We start from the raw sequence: 22,357 nt of genomic DNA on the forward strand, positions 1-22,357 counted from the left end.
TTTTAATGCTTATCTTAGCTTAGTTTTAACTGAATTGTTTTTTGTACGACTGGTTCTTTATAAACAAACTTTCCTTGTCTCTTCTCAGTTTGAACGAGAGCTGCTCCTCAGTGGAGGGTTTGGTGATTCTGACCGCCCTGCTGTCTGACTGTCCTGCTGTGATGGAGCTTCATGTAAGGTAAACATCGACCACCATGGGATTATTTTGCAACACATGTCATTGTGTAGGAGATCAAACAACCTGCTACTTGCTCACAGATATAAGTGATAATAATAAATCCCACAGGTAGCTTACTTATCTTCTTTAATAGTGGTGTAAGCAGTGAAATTTGACTGTGTCTTTTATGTTTCAGGTTACAGAGCCCTGTCCAAGTGTCGGTATTTTTTGCTGGAGGGCGAGAACAGCCTGTAAACAAAATATCCAAAACACTTTGGTATGTTTTCAAGTCAAGGTTTCAACAGGAGCCAAGCCTTGGGTTTATTCAAATCTAGGGATTATTCTGAAGGGCCAGAGAATGTATTCTCAGGAGGAAGTAGCTGTTTTGTTTGCAGAGGAAATGATTATGCAGGGTTGTCTGTAGTTCAACTGAATCATCTGTTTAAAAGAATGCAGTGAAAGATAGTATGAAAGACAATCATTTGTCTTGTGTGTTATTTCTAGAAAATAAGCTTGAGATTTTTTTTGTAAAATTACATCTACTTTTTATTTATTCATAATAGATCAAGGCACTATGGATTTGTCTCATGATGAAGTTCAGTTATAGTTTTAAGAAGTTGTATTCTGATGACCCTGTTTTAATTTAAGCACAGAGAAAAACTTCCAACTCAAACAGGAGTCTGCATATTATTCTGCACAACACATTCCTAACATCATAGTGAAGCAACAATAAGCAGAAAGGGGGAACTTATTTCATATATTGTATTCATCAACACAGATGTTATTGTTGCTGAAGATAATCATGAAGATGTTGTTTTTGTCAGTCTCAGCTGCTGTGGTCTGCTGCCTGCTGATCTGGAGAGAGTGTGGCAGAGTTTGGGAGCATCCTCAGATCTCACTTTGATCGAGTAAGAAAAAAAAGAAACTCATCAAAAAACACATTTTTAAAACATCTAACTGCAATTAATAAATTCTGCACATTTTTGCCTCTCAAATAATGTGCTTTAAATCACTCACAATTTCTCCTTCAACACTGAATGCATCCATACCCCCTTATTCACTTACTTTATTTCTATTTGCTGAGTTCACCTAAAACACGACTGCAGAACTACAGCTGAAGTGTTAAACTGCAGAACAAAAACACAGTAAAACACACAGTAAAAACAATGTGACCCCAAATGACCTCTGATTACATTCATTTAAATGACTGAAGATAGTCTGTAGCTGTGATAGTTTGCTTATCAGCAGTGAACAGTTGCAGACACACCCTCTTTTTGCACAGAGCGTACTCATTCTGTCCCCTACCTAAAACACCAGGCACACTGCTGTCAGTCTCATTTAGTCCAGTGTTGATTTAGTTGAGGCACAATGTAAAATCATCAGAAAAATGTATACATCTCTATTTAATTGTTGAACAAATGATTATGACCTCATTTTATATGATGATATGTCTGCATGGTAAGTTCATAAATGGCCACCAATTATAATATAGTGTTATTTTTATGATCATCTGGGGGGGGGGGCAGCAAACCATGTGAGACTATCTTCTGAACTCTGACATTATTGTACTCACACTGTTGTCTATCAGTCTGTCCAGTAACTGCTTGGACAACAAAGGTCTGAAGAAGCTGTTGGAGCTGCTGCCTCGTCTTCCAAGTATCCGGGAGATCAAGTAAGACACACACGCACACTTTGGGATAACGTAATAAAAGAAAGCTCACCAAAGAAAGTATTAAAAACATACGAGTGACCATCACAGAATGAGGTAGTCTTCACTCTTTGTTGTGTTGGTCAAAGCAGATCTGATCTTGCTCTCTTTGCAGAAGCACAGCTCTTATTTTAATAGAAAACAGGCTCCAAACAAAATATACACAAGGGCCTTATTTGCTGTAAATACATTATTTATGATAAACATTATGTCCTTCCTTCATTGGCTCATCTTTTCTGTGTGTGTTTTCAGTGCCAGTAATAACAGGATCAGCATGGTAGGAGTGGGGATGCTGGCTGGTGCTTTGTGCTCCCATAGCAACCTAACACACATTCACATCAGGTACTCTTTGCTTTTGTTTTTGTTTTTGTCTGAAGCAGTGTTAATTTTGGCAGCTATTTTAGATGCAGTCCTAATCTTTAGATGAAATTCCCTGTTAGTTTTAGTCACATTTTAGTCTTCTCAACCCTTTATAGTTTTAGTTGACGGAAACTCAAAACATTTTAGTCTTTGATTTTTGCTAAAACATTTTCTCTCTTTAAAATAATTAATGACGTAGATCAGATATCTGTATCAGGGTTGTACCAAGAGTTAAAATGGTCAACATTTCACTCTTTTAACACTTTTCACCTGTGTAATATTTAAGTTAAATAATTTAGCCTGTCTCGGTGAAAAGTTAAAAGAAAACATTCTTGATGTGAATCCTATGTCTTTATTTTCATTCTCTTGGCATGCATTTTGTGTTCATGGCATAAAATGCCATAAATACAAAATACAGGGCTGTAATGGAGCAGATAATTGCATATATAGCCAGAATCGTTCACTTTGTGATACAAGCATGAAATTTGGTATATATACTCTTCAAACCCCACTCTTTTCAAAAATAACGCTGGCCACGCAAAATTCCAAAATGGCGGGCCCAAAATTCAAGATGTCTGCCCAAAAATGTGTTTTTTCCTTAATAACTCGAAATGCATTGATTTTAAGCACCATAAATGTTTTGAAGTTGAATATAAAGATGGGTCTTGCTGATATTTTGGTACCAAGTACATGCCTGTATCTATTACGGTTCTTGAGATACAGCAGATAGATACTTGTACAGACTCAGGAGAGCGAGAAATTTGTAACATTGATTCTTGTTCAGTGAATATGGTTATATGAAAATGTTATTTTAATAACCTGTTATTTCCAGTAGGGTTATGACATAAAATTCTAAAACCAAGATGGAGTCCAAGATGGCTGCCATTAACTTGAAGTAATCATAGATTCAGTACAGTATTTAGATGTTGATAATAGCAGATATGTTGGTACCATGTGCATCTATTATGGTTCGTTAGATACAGCATATATGAGTTACACCTCACAGTTGCAACTGCACAGAGCTGTACACACGAGACCCGGTTTATAGCACTTGCACCTGCCACAACAGCCAGATTTACAGCCACATTTGGTGAGCTGTTCGCAAGTCTTGGCCATTGGAGAGTTGGCTGTCCAGAAGACCTGCCATTCCTCACCAACCTTCTGCCATCCCCAGTCTGCAGGGTCCTCTGCTTCTGGCTGACACTGGGTTGCCTGGGCCCACACACAACCAGCCTGGTAGGCAGCACGCCTGGTGTGTTGGAGCAGAGCATCTTGGTTTTAGAATTTTATGTTATAACCCGACTGGAAATAACAGGTTATGAAAATAACATTTTCATATAACCATATTCACTGAACAAGAATCAATGTTACAAATTTCTCGCTCTCCTGAGTCTGTAAAAGTATCTATATGCTGTTTCTCAAGAACCGTAATAGATACAGACATGTACATGGTACCAAAATATCCGCAAGACCCAACTTTATATTCAACTTCAATTCATATATGGTGCTTAAAATCAATGCATTTCGAGTTATTAAGGAAAAACAAAATTTGGGGCGGACATCTTGGATTTAGTGGTCGCCATCTTGGAATTTTGCGTGGCCAGCGTTATTTTTGAAAAGAGTGGGGTTTGAAGAGTATATGTACCAAATTTCATGCTTGTATCACAAAGTGAACCATTCTTTCATTATGTGCTCCACTACTGTATTGTACACTTTTGCGACGGTCCCTGAACGAACCTGCAGTGGCAGGCGCACTGGACAGACAGTCAGTTCACTGCACTCTGAAATGCATCTGCATCTTTGTTGATAAGGAGTTGATCCAAACTTACTAAATGAGTCGGATGTATCACCACACTGGAATAAATCGAGCTGTAAGCGCAGAGCTTTTTACGGTGATAGCGGTAAAAACGTCAAACGTCAAATATTAAACAGACATCCCCCGGTTGTGTCTTTGTCACTAGCGCACACCTGGGGGTAAAAATATTCAATGAAGATGAGACAGATGCATGGGGGAGAGCTGGTTCACACAGCACACCTGCTGCAGGTAGTTGCTGCAAGCTAACACTGCGCCCCTCAAATAATAACTCAGCCTGTCACAGGAATGCATCGCTTTTATTTTCAAAGATTAGATGCACAGCGGGGGAAAACGTGGATTTTGAATTTCCGGCAGTCCTCCACTAGCGTTTTTGGCTCATCATCATCTTGTTAACAAAAACTAAACATACATTCTTCAGAGTTTTTATTATCAATGATGCAACTTAGCTTGTCACAGTCTCGTTTTTGTCATGAAAAACACTTTTTTTTTTCTTGTTTTACAGTGATGGAGGCAGAGAGAAGCTGACCCTGATGTTCAGCCCTGACATAAGGTAGGAAGGCTGTAAAAACCTGCAGACTGTTGTCCATACTTGCATTTTTTTCAGTCAGATGACTCATTTTGTTCTTCTTCTCAGTGCTGACAAACAGCAGCTAAAGATTTTCAGGTACAGTACTAGTCACTCAGAAAGATCCTTCTCCTTTCATAAATCAAACTTTAAAGTAAAGACAAAGACATTCTCCTCCTTTATGCTGCAGGTTAAACAACAGCAGCCTCCAGCCTTCTGACATAAACACACTCTGTAGACGGTTGGTTCAGTGTCACAACCTTTCGGAATTAGAGTAAGTTCAACGTTTTTGGATCTGCACTTTGAAGACTACGACCAGCGAGACATTAAAATGATTATATGTGTGTCAGTTTTTCTCACAGCTCACTGTCAGACAAAGCTATCGAGAACCTGCTGAAGGTCCTGCCGAAGATGAAATCCCTACAGAGACTCAAGTAACACATACTCACGTGCATGAATGAGTCAGTGTGTAAGGTTGTGTGGGTAAAGATTTTTTACCAAGTGTGTTTAGATTTATTGAGTGAAATTCAAATAATCACTGTCAGGGAAATGATTGTACTGTTGTACTACACTGTACTAAAATCTTTATCAGGTTTAATCTCAACATATTAATTAAAATATTCACTTTTTTATGAGGTATTACAATGAAAAAATATATTCTCTTGATGAAACAAACCCAGGAATGAGCCCAGATGTGCAAATTATGTTTTAACACAAAGAGATAAGTCAGAAATAATTTTCTGCTTTTATTAAAAGAGGAATTACAGTTTGAGTTGTCCATAAAAACAGTTTCATATTGAGTCAAGATCTGATGTAAATGCAGAGCGTCTAAGGTAGAAAATAAGTCACACTACTGTGGAAGTATCACGCTGCATACTTAATATGTTAGTTGAAACACCAGTGAATTTTTAAGTGTGAATGGAGCCATGGGATTCTGATTGCATTAAAAGATTGTCTTAAGATTTAATCAAAAGTAAAGGTCCAGTTTACATTTTTGCAGCTTCTGAGAGTCAAGTGAGTGTTAAGTTTATGTCGCTAATGTTTGACTGCAATCTCAAAGATTATGAATGATTTGTATCTTAACCATTGGAATTTTAAGTACCTCTTGAAGAATGAATACATCCTACTCTTGTCTTCAGTGTCAGCCACAGCATCTCAACCACATCAGGAGCTGTGACGCTGGTCGGCTGTTTGAAGGGCAGTCAGCGGGTGAAGTCCGTGGAGCTCAGGTACAAAACATCACTGCCTTGAATCAGTCAAGACAACAATAGACATGTTTTAAAATGACTTAAATCTAATAATGCCCTTTGTCTCATCCTCAGGCCTCAGTTTGAATCCCTCATACATTTTGAAAGCGTGAAAGCAGAACAAGCCAGCTGCAGGTTTGTGATCAGCAATTCACAGTTTTTGGATGCATTGTCTTTTGCTATTATTAAAATTACTTAGTGAATGTGGCTATCATTACATTTACAGAATATTAAGTCTAGCTTCCTCCAGTTTTTCAGTATCAGTTTATGTACATTAGTATGAAAAGGAGCAGAAAACTCTGTCCTCACTGATGGAAGTGTTCTCTCTTCAACAACCGGAGACTGTATTTGGCAGCACAATCACTTTCACCCCTGGCGAGAGAATTCCTCTGCATGTCACAAAGGTGTAGAGATAAAGGTTCCTTTATCAGCACAATAATTAGACACTAAATAAAAGTGAAAACTCACAAAGTTTTATTTATTTGAATTTTTCATTCAACCTTTATTTAACTGGATAATACCCGTATTAATCAAGATCTCTTTCACAAGGTTGACCTGTGCAGCATACATCATAATGAATATTACATGATACAGAACAGATTACAGACAATAAGTTAAAAAAACAAACAATCATTTTAAAGGTGCAAAGAAAGTGCAAGTTAAGATGAGAGATAACAATTTTGAAAACACAGGCGCTGTTCTGTAGTCACGAGTCTAACTTAATGCCCTAGTGTGGTGTCTCTCTGTCCATCTTTCTCTCTGTCTCTTTGTCTGTCTCGCACAGTTTCGCTGGTTTTACCCTGAAGGCTGATGACTGTGAGAAACTGCTCAGTGTCTTACAGCAGGGCCCCAAACTGTCCTACCTGGAGTAAGTACCACACTCACAACTCACCTACAAACCCTGTTATACACAAACTTACTGATTATTCATTAAAATACCATCTCCCATGATGTGTGTTTTTGTGTCTGTGTGTTCTGAAATATTCTTTCTCTTCACTGCAGTTTAACAAGTAACCAACTGGAAGATGAAGGGGTGAAGCATTTTTTGGATTCTCTACCGAAGCTAAAAGTCATCAGCTATGTCAAGTACGGCACGTTATAAATTACTCTTATTGATTTGAGGTTTTTTTAAGTGATATTTTTTTTGTTTATTTCAAAAGGAAATGTAAAAATAAAACATTGAAAAGTTTCAAATATTTTCTTTTAAATAACTTATCCAAGTCTTTCTAGGAGACCCAATCAAAAAGAGATTAGATTTAGTTGCCCTTTTTTAAAACTAAAACCCATCTGATTCACCAAATACAGAAATGTAACTTTCTTTGTAAGTCCATCTCTGCCATGAAAGTCTGCCTGACATATTTCAGTGATTTCAGCTAGAATGTTGATAAAATTATAAACACATAATCCATGACATCTTCTACCAATTAGTTATTGGAAGTAAGTTGTGTTATTCATACCAAATCTTAAATTAATGCCTTTTTTTCTTTTGCTTAAATCGACTGAACTTTATTTATATAGCACCTTTCATACATAGAAGCATGCAGCACAAAGTGCTTCACAAAACAGAGAGACAGAAAAAAACCCAGAAATGGGTAAAATAATAAAGGGCTAAAAAAAAAAAGAAGATGGTGATCATAGAAAAGACATTATTTTAAAATCAATACAGTGAAATCAATAAAATAAATAAGGGTAGAAAGCAATATTAAAAAGGATCAGATAAAATACAAGAAATACAAAGATAACTAATCAAATAAAATAAAATAATGTTGTTAAAACAGTGATTATGATATAAGGATAATAATTGCTCAGTGTAATACAGCAGTAAATCTATGCCTGCAGATCAAAGGCTCTCTAAATACACAGTTGTAACTGTGGGTAGTGAAAGTCATGCAAAACATACCAGACATTTTAGCAGACAGTCATTGCCTTCTTTATGAGGATCACGTGGCAGACAGCAGGCAGTGCTGTTTTACGAGTGTCAGACTGATGGTTTCCATTTGAAGCTGTATAATCTGCAGTCACTTTGTGAATGAGACAAACTTTAGAGATTTAGTTGACCCCTGTTACTATTTAATAATTTAATTCTTTCCAGTGTACATGACAAAATAATCAATGTTACCGTTCCTGTTGCATTGAAAAAAAAGTAGAGTCTGACTTATTTTAAGTTGTTCCAACAAAAGTGTGACAGAAGGAATACATATATAGCATATTTTATCAAATTCATCTTGGATATGTTTCAAATTTATCTTAATTATTCTAATCTTTTTATACCTAGTATCTTGTCAGAATTTGTACTCTCAAATACCAAAATCACAAGCACAACAAATGTTGTTCATAGTACAGTACAGAGTTTCAGAAATGGTTAAACCATAGTTTAACACTTCTGATATGGAGTTGGTGATTTATAAACAAAATGTTCTCTCTGTTCTTTAATGTGTCCGTCCAGTTTGAGCAGCAACAACCTGACCCAGCAGGGGCTGTTTGATGTGATCAACACTCTGTGTGTCTGTGATAACGTGACAGGTGTAGAAATCAGGTGAGTTGGTGTACTTTGGCTTACGAATTCAACAACAATGGAAAGCAATAATTAATTGTTAAAAGTGCACTAATGAATGAAGTGTCCATCCTCGTGTCTCTCGTTGTGCTGGCAGTCTGGGAGAGGAGCAAAGGTGTCTTATCTGGTTTGCACAAGATGAAGGTTGTGAAAAAACTCTAAGGTAAGAGAAGAGATCAGTTTAACAAAAGTTCAAGTAATGCAAGTTGCAAAGATTTTAGGATTGCTAATAATTTCAAGATTACCACGGTCCCCCCCTGAGGTACACAGTCTTTTAGGTGTTCCCAAAATAGAACCCCTTTACCCACATTGACCTGAATTAAGAATAGCATTATAGTTTTTCTCTCATGGATTAAAAACTCTGCACAGTTGAATCCTTAGTATTACAGCACAACACACATCAGAGGCTTCTTGTACTAAAATGTCCTTACCTACTCTTAAAGTTGCAAGGAGACATAAATTGGCTGAGTACAGTGACAGACAAAACAAGCATGAATCATTGTTGTTGAATCAAGTCACAGAGTACGTTGTTCACATTAGTTAAGCAGTCTTAACAATGTTCTGAGTTGTTTATTTTTGTCTTGTTTCTCAGTGTCAGAGGATGCAGTTTGGAGCATGACCACTTGGCCAGATTAGCAGAGTTAGTGTCTCACTGTCCCAGTCTGACGAAACTGGAGTAAGTATATCTAAAACCTACGGACCATTTCATACTGTGATTATATGAAACGCTTCTTTAGAGCGTCAGAATCAGAAGGACACAGAAAAACCAACACTCTAAAACAAAAAATGTCCTCTTTCCTTATGTGTTTGTCACCTGAAACCTCTATTTTCAAGTATTTGTGACTTTTAATTAAATTTAAGTAATATTTAGATATTTTGTGGAGAAGATTCTGTTAAACAAATCTTCTTCTGATAAAACACCCTTCATATTTGGCAAAATACTTAAAAAGTCCAAATGATGTCAAAGAAAATAAAACTGTCATATTTTCACCATTTTACAAAGGCTCACAGCTGTTTGAAGGTAGTACTTGCGTTTGCCTCATGTGCAAAACAAGTAATTTTTAGATTTCCTTTTTTCTTTTGTCACATTTTATGAGAGTGCCCAGCTTACAGAAATCAAAATCACAAGTCCTGACTGAAGGCCTGACTCATAGAGCTAACTGTCTCTGTTTGGCAAGTGTTTGTTTTGTCTTTCCTGCCAGACCTCAAAACTTAGCAATCAACTGACATCAGCACTAATGAAGTCTGTGCTTGGTTCACAGTTTCAGAAAGAACTATCTGAAGTCAAACTGGATTGTGGACTTTGTGAAAATTTTGAGCAGCAGTCAGAGCGGACTTAGTGTCAGGTAAGGAGAAATTCTTCACAAGTGACCTGTGTTGTTTGCTCCCACAGGCAAGTGCCATCCGAGTTCCTGACACGTCAGGAGTGTGGAACTTAACTTAGCAGTAAACTGTATCAGAGATGGCTCTGTAATTCATTAGCAGTGATCAGCACATTTTAGGTTTGCTCTCTGCTTTTGGCTTTTGATCAGCACTGATTTCATTTTGTGTTTTAATAATACAACTGTATGGCTCTGTCTGAAATTACTACTGCATAGTCATCATGATAATAATGAAACGTCATCAATCACTCTAACAATAACTGGTGTTAAAATCTGAAGTGTTTGTGTTGAATTACTGAGCTTCAACACTCTCATGTCTTTGTCAGCATCGAGGAGTGTTGGATCAGATCAAAGGAAGCTGTGAGCTTGTTGTGTCTCTGTCTGGAAACCTGCAGCAACATACACACTCTCAGGTTGGACAGACAAACACACACACACACACACACACACACACACACACACACACACACACACACACACACACACACACACACACACTCATGCACACATTGGGGGATCTTATTGTGAAATAAGTCATATTGAAAATGAAGATCATCCAACATAAAACCATATTTATATTGTCATGTGAAACATTTATCAACAGGGTTCACCACAACACTCTATACCTGACTTTGATGAAGGCTGCTGAACTGACTACAGCCAGGTAACAGATTTATGGATGCTTTTTTTTAATTCAAGGAAGTCTTTTTCCATTCAAAATTGTGTTGGTATTTAAGCTGCTGTGAGTGGTTAGCTGACCCTGATTAATTGTTTGATTCAGGCTGAGCCAGTTTTTCTAAAAGCTAAATACAAAGGGGCAGAGGTTCAAAGACACAGACTCAATACATATTTATTTAAAGGAACGTTTCAATTTAAAACTGTCAGTGACATGCAGTGGTCAAGATTTGTTCTTTTAACTACAACTCTAACATCAAAACTGGTGCCTTCTGTAGCTTTAAAGATTCAACCACTGGAGGAGGGAAGTTTCTTTGCACCTTCCTTGAATAATAACAAAACATTCAAGAGTTCAAACAGGATTTTGTGAAATCACAAGGAGGTTGAAAGCAAATCCTAATATAACATGTAGCTTCAAAAAGTGTGATGTGATAACTGGAGGTCTCAAGTGCACATACCCAGAGAAGTGGTCCGAAAGAAAATAAGGAAACAACCTTTTTTAATTTTCATCAATAAAAACTGAAGATTTTAACATTAAGGGTGTTATTGTACTGATCTTAAACACATAGTCTAAAGTTAATGGAGAAATTTAAATAACAGTGTGTTCGGCAGCCTTCTGCTGGTTAAGCAGCACAAACCCTTGGTGCAGATTAAGTATGAGTATTTTGGGTTTAACATATATCAAAGTAATCAGTATTTCCTTTCATTCATTTAAAGCACCAGGTGCTGTAACAGGGAGGCATGCTGTAATTGTCCCAGCTGATTTCAGTTCCTCTTTTAAATAGACTGAGCTCATGCTGACTCATTTAAATTTTCTCCTTCCACCAGACCCAAAACAGGAAGAAGCACACGTGCCACTATATGAGTCATGTCAATGCACTGGTTGATAATACATTCACTGAAACAGTCCGTCCACACAGCAGAAACAATGACTGATTGTTCATATAAGGGGAGTAGGGCTGAACGATTTTGAAAGACGGTTTATTTATCTACTTCAATTACAGTTGTAAACTTACTAAATACTTTGACTTGCAGTCTTGTAAGCGTTCACCACAACAACTTAACAAAATTCTGCCAAACAAGTGTTTTAAGTTTAAAGCAAGTTTCGATGTGAATCAGCTGACTGAAGGTGTTGCAGCAGAGACGCTCAGCTGGGGGCTGCGGCTGAGTGACAAGTCTCCACAAGACCTTTTTTTTCTCCGCCGCCGGACTGATTATGACCCGGTTGCGCTCCCGGCTGACACCTGAACATCGTTCACATGCAACTGGACACTGAGTCTGAAATTGTTTCTGTTCAGTTGTCCTGTTGCAGTAAATCCACATGTTGTAGTCTGAGTCTTCACTCTATGACCATGCGTCTGCGGAGATTATTTATAAGCCTGCTCTTCTCGTTAATATTCAGCGTGTTAACGTTTTGAACACCTAAATATGATCTGTAGCTGTTTATTACCGTCAGTTATATACATTGTGTCGTGAAGGTAATTTTGATTTAGAGATAAACGCATTTAGCATTGTTTTTGACATGGAAAACGTTTGCAGGTTCTGCATAATACCTGTGGTTGCGCAGCATCTTCTTTTTTTATAGCCAAAGTAAATCCACACAACTGACGTGCTGCCCCTCATTGGAACTAAACTTTCTGCAGTGTCAGTTTCTGTGGAGCCTGGGGCCATTGTGCAACAGGTTAAAGCGCAACGTTGACTTCTCTCCCTGCCTGCTCTGCTCTGCTACGCTCCACTCGCAAGTCACATTGAGCAGTCAAATCGCAGCCTTTTGGGTTAGAAATCGCATTTTATCATATCGCGATTTTATCGCAAATGCAATTAACCGTTCAGCCCTGAAGGGGAGGCACTAATTTATGCATCGAGCACAGCATTAATTATTAAAAACTCAAGACAGTATCACACAGGATCTATTGGTAACCATAGTACCATGTTAGGTTGCCTTGCAACATTATTTTGTTTTTTTCTGCCGGATCACATGACTATATTATGTACTGTATGGACAATGGACAGTCTGTTCAAAGCTGAGGTGCTTAATTAAGATAATATAAGATAAGATACTCCTTTATTCCTCCCACAACGGGGAAATTCACGGAGTTACAGCAGCAAACAAGAAGGTGTACCGTACAAGAATTCCAACATGAATATATATAAAAAATTGTCGGTGCCAGTGGTAGTTAAGTTTGAGAAATAATAAATAAGTCTTCTTAGTTGCATGTCTGTATGTGAATGTGTGTTTAAGAAAATGTGTGCATGATGATTTACTTGGTGTCCATCACAGATGGAATTTTTGGCCCATGCAAGGATGAGGCGAAGCAGACGTTGTGAAGGTGTCCATGACTTCTGGTGTTGGCCCTTATACCGGGGGTTGCCAAAAATGCGGGCTGCCAACAAAACAGCCGACTACTCACTTAACTAGAGACGGCAATATATATTACTGTAACGCTATTCACTGATTTAAACATAGATTTCGCCCAAGCAGCAACCTCCGGCTGCAAGAAATTAGTCCAATGCGGAAGTGCTAAAAATAGCAGTTTCTCGAGTGTCTGCTTGAGGCTGGCTCTGGAAATTCCGGAAACCAGATACACAAAAATTCAAAAAAGTCGATCTCTGCAGATCTCTGCAGAAATAAACACGTTTACAGCCTGGTACAAAAAAATGTTTTGTCTAAATAGCTAATTTCTCTATTCGCACACACTTAACTGGGGGTGAATTTTTCACAACTCATTAGTTTAGAAGATATTGAGATTATGAGTTTTCCATAATGAGAGGCACAGCTGACTTGACGGGCACACCGCAACTGTTAGCGAGGAGGCTCAAAGTCTGCCGCTTTACCTCACACTGTATCTACAGAAGTTAGGTTGGGTTCTGTATTTCCAATATGGCTCCTACTGGCTTCAAAACAGCACTTCAGGAACAGATTGGTGGCATCACGGATACTATACCCATTTATTATACAGTCTGTGATTACGCTGTCGTGTTCCTCTCCTCCTCATAATAATATGGTTGATCAATCAATGCTGATGCACCACTGATGCACCCTGTAAATAGCAGAAAAGTACTGGGCCATGGGCTAATGACATTAGACCAGGTATTAGTCTATGGCATAGTCGCTCTCTGCATCCTCAAGATACCACCTGTGTATTTGACCGTGCCTCATTTTAAGACCGGCACACCCTTGGGCGCTAATGTGGGCATAAGTTAATATGCTGTTTACATCTACATGTGCGCGAGATGAAAAATGATGCCTGCTGCGGGTGGAAAATAGAAATGACACTTAAACTGCACACCACAGTGCTTCACACTGAGTGTAAGATAGGACCCTGCAGTTGTGTTCAGTATTTTTTATTAGTTTTTCAGTGTTTACTGTCTCAGAACATTCATGAACAGCTCTTTGAATTATCATTCCCTTCAGCCTGAGTGCACTTTAACGTTTCACATATCAAACATATTAAACTTCAGAGTCAGACTATTCTTACATGAAAGATATGTGTTTTGTGTTTGTTTGTTTTCAGTGATGACTCTGCACATCTGACTCAGTTCATGGCCACAAGGAATATGGGGTACTTAAATGAACGATTCAAAGTCTTGCAAAAGTAACAACTTTCAGTGAAACATAAACATCTCTAGTATGATCTCCTCTCTGTTCTTCTTCTCTCCTTCAGCCTTGTGGATTGTACAGTAGAGGGTTACCAGCTTGAACCACTGAAGGACATCATTCAGAGATGTCCTTTATTGACAGAGCTGGAGTAAGCACTCTTTCCTTTGTGTACTAACACAAAAATACAAATCAGAGTGCAGAGACGAGTATTTGAATAAAATAGAAGAGACAAAGCTGATGTATACAGCTTGTTGTTTTTTCCACAGTTTTTCCCACAACCACCTCGGTATCTTTGGAGCTGAGTTTCTCTCGACTGTTCTCCCCACATTGCCAAACCTCACCTCTCTCAGGTCAGCGCTTTTTCACATTTGACTCTTGTACCAGTGTTTGTTTTGAAGTTTCCATATGTCATTAATGCTTTTTTGTCCTTTACAGTATTGGTTCCAAAGAGACTCGTGCAGTTGTGGCTGAAAAGATCTCAGAGAGCTTACTCCAGGCTGCAGCCATTCAGAGCTTGAAGTGAGACACGCAAACACACATCTTATCTCTCAACTGTAACATTTAATTTTTGTTTATCTTATTTATCATTCTTATGTCGTGACATTAAAAAGCTTTCATCTGGACAGGGATCCTGTTCCATCCACTGTCCTATCCTCTCTGAGATAAAGGTGTTAAAGGACCAAAATATAACTTTAAAAAAAGCTTTCTTCTTTCTCTCTCAGTTTAGTTTAGCACATAGAACATTTTGAAACAGAACTTTTTTGCTGTTTCGCATTTTTAGCCAAGCTCTTACTTACTTAATTACTCACTTACTCACTTACTCACTTACTCACTTACTCACTTACCTACTTACTTACTTACTTACTTACTTACTTACTTACTTACTTACTTACTTACTTACTGTTTAGTTTGCAACGTTTTTACTTACTATTTAGTTTGCAACGTTTCTACAAAGAAGCTCGTATTGATCTTTTTGTATTGTGACGAGCATTACATAACTCTATCACTGCATGGCATCATTTCAATTACTAAAAAACTGACATTATTGTGTTCGAGATGTGAATGATTAATTGAAATGTCCTTCCTCCCCTATCTAGTCTATCAGGTTATGTTATTAGTGACACAGCAGCTCAGAGTTTGACCAGAACACTGCCCCGCCTACGATCACTAAAGTAAGCATTCAACTCTTTTCTTGATAGTTTTATTTAGCATTATAGAATTAGAAGTTTGAATCACATCCAAAGGTAGCTCTGTATGTGTTCCCTTGTCATTGTAAAGGTCTACAATTCCTTATAATGCTAAAACAATGTGTCTTTTTCCATCCTCTGTAGTCTTTCTCTCTGCGTATGGACGGGGGATGGAGGCTTGCAGCTCATCAAAGCACTGGGAGAGTGTGTTGGTCTGGATAGCCTTTGGTAGGACACGCCTGCAAATGAATGAACATGTCAACAGAGATGTCTTACTCTCCTTAATTACATTTTTTTTTTATTGTTTCTGTATGTTTGCTTTTCCATGTGACCCTTAAGTCTGGACTCTTGGCAGCTGAGTGAGGAGCACAGCGTGTCTCTAGCACATACACTGAGGAGTGTCAACTCCATACATGTTCTCAAGTAAGAAACATGATCTTCAAGAAGATAAAATAATAATGATAAACCAGAAACTGACCTTCACAGATGGTTTTTAAGACTGGCGTCTTGTTATAGATCCTCATGTTCTCAAAGGTGTTTATTTAATATACAGTGCCAAGCCTGCCGAACTATTTCAGGCAGGCATCCTTTACACTTACTGCTGCAGTAACACTGATACTTAACTTGTAAGTATCTGTGCACCACTCGAATAATCTGATCTATTTACGATGCTCTGCATTTGCTGACTGCCAAAGTGTCTGCTCCGACGCTCAGATTGCGGCCACTGTTGCCGCTTGTCATACCAGCATGTCAACAACTCAGCATGAAGCGCTTCATAAAAAGTAGCGTATGCTCCTCCCTGCGGAACAGTCATTCCTAGTCCTCTCATAGTGCGAGGCTGTAAATTGATGCTCTCTAAAGAGCTATGAGGTCAGAACACAGACAGGAAATGTCAGTGTTGTTTATACAATGTATAAATACAGATCATATCAACACGGATACCATTCTCCCACATGAGATATCAATATGAAGTCCTCACATATATAAAATAGATTCATTGTTGGGACCAACACAACTATCTCATGAATGGTCAGATCGCTTGTCAGGCAGTTAATGTGACCCCTGTGTATTGTGTTTGTGTGTGTTAGGCTTAATAAGGTTGTCACTGCAGACTGTGGGCTCATGCTTCTCACTGCTATGGAGGGACTCACACAAATGGAGGAGATTGAGTAAGTTTTATTCATTTAAACATTATATAAGCTTCACATCAACAAATGGGGTTAATCTAATGAAATCTGTAATTAAAGTTTGTTTTAAGTGTTTTCTTTGTTATTCAGGTTGGAGGGCTGGAGGTTGGGTGAAAGAGGAGTAGACCAGTTGACCAGACTCCTTCTTCTCTGGAAGGATCTCAGAAGGATCAGGTGGATGACAAAATAAAAGGAAAACTTGATGATGAACATTTTGATAATCCATTCCATGTAACACTTTGCTATCTATCAATCTATCAATCAATCTATCAATCAATCAATCAATCAATCAATCAATCAATCAATCAATCAATCAATCAATCAATCAATCAATCAATCAATCTTTATTTGTATAGTGCCAAAACACAACAAATGTTATCTCATGACTCTATTACAAACATAGCAGGTCTAGTCCATACTTTATGTAAAAATATTAACAAAGACCCAACATCAAGACAGGATAAGCCTCAGTCTTACCCCACCTTAATCCACCATGAGCATTGCACCTCGCAGTATTTAGCTAGTTACAGTGGCAAGGAAAAACTTCACTTTAACAGGCAGAAACCTTGAGCAGAATCAGACTCATGTTAGACAGCCATCTGCCTCGAACTATATGAACTGATTTTATTTTTAAACCTAAGTTTAACAGACAAATACCTGCATTTGAAGCTGTTTCAGACTGGTAAATGTGCACTCTTCACTTTCTTTAATATTTAATATATTAACACAGATAGTAGTAAATTAACTTCATGTATTTTTTTGGCCTTCAGATTGCTTTATTGATTACAAAAGAGCCATGGCCCTGTCACAGAAAGACTCTCTTTAAAGAACTTCTTTGTCATGATATGCTTTGGTTCTGGAGTTAACTACAGTCGCAGCAGTTATCTACTTGAGACCAGTCCTGATATTAAACTCAAATTAATACCTTCCTTAATTTAGAAAAATATCCTGTCTCCCCTCTGAACATTTCAACTCCTAAAACAAGGTAATGCTTTTTTTATTTTAGCAAAGTTCACTAGTGCAGTCAAGCTGTACCAACAGGTCATAACTCTGTGTGGTGAAGGTAGCTCAGAACATACCAGTCATTTTAATGGACTGTCATCGCCATATTTATGAGGACTCGTGCAGAAGATAGTTCCTCTTTACAAGTGTCACACTGATAGCTACAGAAAGTCTTTGGCTCAGGAATGTTAAATAGGTAATGGTGTTGCTCGATGTATTTATGGATGACATGTTGTTTAGTTGTTATACAGTTGTTATCTATAGCATATTTATTATGGGTACAATGGTTAAAAAAAGGTAGCTTGCCTAAATGACTGACTCAATCCAACAGTGAGATGTTTTTAGATGATTATGAAACAAGTTCAGATTAATACTGACTTCTCTTGTACCTAAAAATAAGTAACAAAAACCATAATCTGAAAGATTGGCTATTTCTTATCCACTTTTTTGTGAAGTAATTTAAAAACCTGCAGCTGGGTTTGAATTCAGATGAAGGCATTTAAAGCACACACACCCAAAGAGTCATTGTTTTCATTTGTGTGTAGGGGAGTGGACTGTTTGAAGTAACGGCATTTTTAAGCTACTCATTTCAAATTTGATGAAACAGAAATTGAAATTTTGACTAGTTGAGTAGTTCAAAGGTGAGAAAACACTCAGAAAACAGTCAACAATTAGCACAGCTATTTAAAACTGATAAAAGTATATCACTTGTAACCTTTATTTTACTGCTGTATAAACAGTTCCCCTTCTTCATTAACACAACTGACATTGATTGTTGCTGATTGGCAACACGCATTATGAACATTTTCTTTCACAGAGCTCGACTGCAAATCATTACACAAAAGTTAACATATTTCACTTTTTAACTGGAGATTTTATTATTGATACAACAACTGTTGAATAACTAAATATAAAGAGCCCTCACAGATGCCTCTTTGTATTTAGTCTTTGCTTAGAGACCTGGCTGCTGAGTAAAGTTTGACATTTTTCAACAGCTGTTGTAACTACAGTTGACCCACTCAGCTGAAAGTCACTAGTAAGCTGGCCACTTCCTCAAACTGGAATACTGGCATAGCTTGGAAAGTGCTGTGTTCTTATTCCAGCTTCTCCGCTATCAGCAGTTTGGGCCTACATTATAAAAACTGATACAAATGTGTGTATCTGATTGGAAATTCTGGTGCTGCCTAGAGGGATATTGATGTTTAACCATTAGTCTGCTAGATATGCACATTCCTAGTTAAGAGAAAGCAGGATGGGTTTTTGTTAATGAAAAGGCTACCACTTTTCACTAAGTCACACTGCTTTGTCCAAGAGAAGTCAACACCAAACAAAAGTTCCTCACAGTTGTTTTAGCATTACTTTGTGGTGTTACCAAAGAAAGACAACCCAATGAATGCTCAGCATGTTGTCACTACTTACTGAAAGTCTACTTGTTTTACATTCAGTGTGTTTTTTGTGTCTTTGTTTCAGTCTATCAAAGAATCTTATCAACGATCAGTCAGGAGAAAAGCTACTGGTGGCTTTGAAGTGCTGTTGTCATCTTGAAGAGCTTAAGTGAGTAGATGTTTTGATGTGATGTTGATTCCTTCAAATGATATGTTGGAAAATAAAGAAACATCTTGATAGGATGACGTGCTCTGTGTCACGTATTCATGAACATTCAAACGACTTACAGGCTAATGAAGCTACAGTGTGAAGCACTCTAGGAAGTAAGTGGACTGGAGAACATTGAATGATTGCTGCACTTTATTGTACACAGTGACATTTCAACACGTCTTTGTCTTTGCTGAGACTTTAGACAGAAACACTCATTCTCAACCTGTGCACACTTCTCATTGAAGTCATGGTTCAAAAGGATTTCAAGTCTTCTAGATCGAGATCCAGTTTCGGGAGACACATCACTAATGTCCAAGTACCACCATGACCTCTCTACTATAACCAGAGAACAGGAAATCACCGATGTACAGCTTAGTAATACTGCAACACACAAACTTGAGGATTCTCCATTGGACTAAAATGGTCTCTGGTTTTAAGTGTGTGAAAAGAAAACAATCAGCCATAACATTTGGACCTCCTGTCTAATATTCTGGGTCAAAACAGCCCTGACCCGATGAGACGTGTACCACACTAGACCTCTGAAGGTGTGCTGTGGGTTCCAGTACTAAGAATTTAGCTCTTGGTGGAGGTTGGGCCTTCATGGATTGGGCTTGGTTGTCCAGCACATCCCACAGATTGAATTGAGATTGAGGGACCTCATTTGAGGTGAAATCAACACCTTGAACTGTTGGTGTTACTCAAGGTAACCTTCTTCTATCTCTCCATGATCCAGTTCTGATTCTCATTGTAGCCACTTTTAGTGGAGGACAGGTTGAGATGAGACTGGCTCTCTTACACTTGTCCCTTATTTCCTGCTTCCAACACATTAACTTCAGGGACTAAGTGTTAACTTCCTGCATATAATATCCCACCCATTGACAGGTGTGATTGAAAAATTATAAAGTTATTCACTCCAGCTGTCAATCATCATAATGTCATGGTTGATTGGTGAATATACATAACTACAAAGCAATGAGTTTAAATTTTCACTTTCTCAGGGAGAGACTTTGATCAATCTGAGAGGGATCTGAATCATACTGCTGAAAGATGTGTGTAATATCCAGTCATAAGCTCTGTAACAGTTCAGTCTAATACGCTTTGTTTCATTTTACTACCACATGTCATTGTTCCTCTTTAAAATCATACTCATAGTTGTCTTATATATTTTAGTTGTGTATTCTTGAGTAATTTGTGTTTTTGGTTGAAAGAAAATAATAAAAAATAAACATCTTGTCTTCTGCATATTTATATCAGACAGAATTGAAACATCTGTTTGATCTGTCTTTCAGTCTGTCCAGTAACCAACTGGGTGACCTCACTGCAGCCAGGATGGCCATCGTTTTACCATCGCTCACACACATCACTGTGTTAGAGTTAGTCACATTTAAGTATCATATACATTCAAATTTCTCTTTAAAATGTATCATAACAGTCACACTTGTCCTGAGGTTAATGCTCTTTATGCATGTGACTGTGCTCCAGTATTTCAGAAAACCACATCAGCCATGAAGGGTCAGTCAGTATTTCCAAAGCAATAACGAGTCTCAAGAACCTCACCAAGATGAAGTAAGACTATTATCTCCTCTTGAATCAGAACTGATGGATGAATAAATGTACATCTTATAAATATGATAATGGATGATATGTTTGCTTTCTTTGTGTCAGTCTGACCTCTGTTGGGACTCCAGAGCTGTGTGCTGTAGCTGCCAGTCTGGTCAACTGTCCACTCATACAGGATGTTCGGTAAGATGAACAAAGGTCATGTGACACACAGTCAGGAAGTGAGGGTTTAAAAAAACATATAAAATATGTGGAATTAGGAAATTATTGTGTACTATCTTATCTTTCTATTATTTTCACCAATAGTTTTAAATATAATCATGCCATATACTGGTACTAATAATGTGCAATCCTTTATTTTAAATCCCTATTGAATTGAGCTTTAGAGGCAGCAAAGTTAATAAAATTATACTTCATTCTAAGATGAGGTTTGTGATGTTAGGAGGTATTATTTGTTGCAAAAAGCTAAAAACTGTCTCCCTCTCTGTTTCTGTCTCTGACTCTAGTCTTGGATGGAACAGCTGTGAAGATAAAGTGGCAGAGGAGCTGGCCAGAGTCCTGCCTCTTTGTCCGAAGATGACAAGTATAGAGTAAGTTTTTGAACACAGGGGTTCTCTCATGTGGATTGGCTTTAAAATTAAGTTGAACAGTCATTTTTAAAAACCAAACAACAAATAAACTGATGGGTAAAATTATCAGCAGAGCAAATCTTCATGAAAATAATCATCATAATGAAAAGTGACCCTGAGGCTACAGTAATCATCCTGCTGGTTGTGGGATCCATTCATTTTTTTGCTTTGCTCTAGTTTTGTCTTTTACCGCAATTAACAAAATGGAATTCACTTAAGATTCAGTTTAGAAATTTGGATTTTGGGTAAGATTTCATAAATGGATTAAAGTTTTTAAGGGCAGCCATTGATCTGCTGTTAAAACAAATGCCTCAGCATCAAATCATTTCCCTACATACAAGGGCAAGGGCAATCACCAGGGCTGCAGCTTGTTGCCATTTGTCTTTGATTTTGCTTTAGAAACCCTTGCTATTGTGTTTAGAAATGACAAGAAAATCCGGGGCATTATGAGGGGAGACATGATCCACTAAGTCTCTTTATACGGTTACGACCTGCTCCTCTATATTGCCAACTCAGTTCAGTCCACACATTGCCTTTTAAATCTGTTACAGAAGTTTGGGAGCTTCTCAGGCTATGAATTAAACCAAGATAAAAGCTTTCTATTTCATATAAATAATGCCAGAAAATCATTCCTTTAAATACTTCGGGGTACATATAACCACATTATGTTTAAAACTTACAATTGTAAAGTTCAATGCATTGTTGAAGATAACAAAAACAGATTTAGAGCGATGAGTATGTCTCCCATTCTTACTAGCTAGACAGGTTTCTATGATATTACTGGGCAGCAAATATATGCAAGCTGACTTATTTGGTGACATCTTTTTCAAATAAAGAGGATCCTGTCTGGGAAAAAGTGGTACTTAATTTACATGCTCTATATCTCTATAGGATTTCATTTAAATGTAGTCAATTCTTAAGTTGTATCCTCTGCACACACTTGCACATATGATTAAACTGTGTTTTTATTTCAGTCTGGAGTCAAACAGTGTGAGTGTTTCTGGAGCAGAGGCCCTGGTTAGAGCCTTACAGTCGTGTCCTGCTCTGCAGCTCATCAGGTATGTTGCATATTGACTTGTTGACACTTACACTGCCTGCTTTGAGTGTATCTGTTTACTATATATACAAAAT

At 37.8% G+C, this 22,357-nt stretch overlaps 1 protein-coding gene across 6 annotated transcripts in view; it reads left to right on the top strand.

The window, feature by feature from the left end:
* Nucleotides 1-22,357, top strand: part of nlrc5 (NLR family, CARD domain containing 5) — a 43,381-nt gene that overhangs the window by 19,937 nt on the left and 1,087 nt on the right. For 4 of the 6 annotated variants that reach the window (XM_034686434.1, XM_034686435.1, XM_034686438.1 and 1 more), the window contains 34 exons: nt 89-178; nt 354-434; nt 982-1,065; nt 1,746-1,829; nt 2,118-2,207; nt 4,544-4,591; nt 4,676-4,705; nt 4,797-4,880; nt 4,957-5,040; nt 5,746-5,835; nt 5,929-5,988; nt 6,638-6,721; nt 6,856-6,939; nt 8,300-8,389; nt 8,505-8,570; nt 9,000-9,083; nt 9,670-9,753; nt 10,116-10,202; nt 10,394-10,453; nt 13,980-14,027; nt 14,130-14,213; nt 14,332-14,415; nt 14,501-14,584; nt 15,163-15,237; nt 15,397-15,480; nt 15,592-15,675; nt 16,341-16,421; nt 16,530-16,613; nt 18,912-18,995; nt 20,327-20,410; nt 20,520-20,603; nt 20,703-20,780; nt 21,104-21,187; nt 22,201-22,284. In XM_034686434.1, the coding sequence (XP_034542325.1) occupies nt 89-178; nt 354-434; nt 982-1,065; nt 1,746-1,829; nt 2,118-2,207; nt 4,544-4,591; nt 4,676-4,705; nt 4,797-4,880; nt 4,957-5,040; nt 5,746-5,835; nt 5,929-5,988; nt 6,638-6,721; nt 6,856-6,939; nt 8,300-8,389; nt 8,505-8,570; nt 9,000-9,083; nt 9,670-9,753; nt 10,116-10,202; nt 10,394-10,453; nt 13,980-14,027; nt 14,130-14,213; nt 14,332-14,415; nt 14,501-14,584; nt 15,163-15,237; nt 15,397-15,480; nt 15,592-15,675; nt 16,341-16,421; nt 16,530-16,613; nt 18,912-18,995; nt 20,327-20,410; nt 20,520-20,603; nt 20,703-20,780; nt 21,104-21,187; nt 22,201-22,284 (2,670 nt within the window). Of the gene's footprint in view, nt 1-88; nt 179-353; nt 435-981; nt 1,066-1,745; nt 1,830-2,117; nt 2,208-4,543; nt 4,592-4,675; nt 4,706-4,796; nt 4,881-4,956; nt 5,041-5,745; nt 5,836-5,928; nt 5,989-6,637; nt 6,722-6,855; nt 6,940-8,299; nt 8,390-8,504; nt 8,571-8,999; nt 9,084-9,669; nt 9,754-10,115; nt 10,203-10,393; nt 10,454-13,979; nt 14,028-14,129; nt 14,214-14,331; nt 14,416-14,500; nt 14,585-15,162; nt 15,238-15,396; nt 15,481-15,591; nt 15,676-16,340; nt 16,422-16,529; nt 16,614-18,911; nt 18,996-19,116; nt 19,151-20,326; nt 20,411-20,519; nt 20,604-20,702; nt 20,781-21,103; nt 21,188-22,200; nt 22,285-22,357 lie in introns of those variants that run through there. The other 2 variants (XR_004631661.1, XM_034686439.1) reach the window with 2 other exon arrangements.

Source organism: Notolabrus celidotus, chromosome 6, assembly GCF_009762535.1.
Source record: "Notolabrus celidotus isolate fNotCel1 chromosome 6, fNotCel1.pri, whole genome shotgun sequence".
NCBI classification, from domain to species: Eukaryota; Metazoa; Chordata; class Actinopteri; order Labriformes; family Labridae; genus Notolabrus; species Notolabrus celidotus.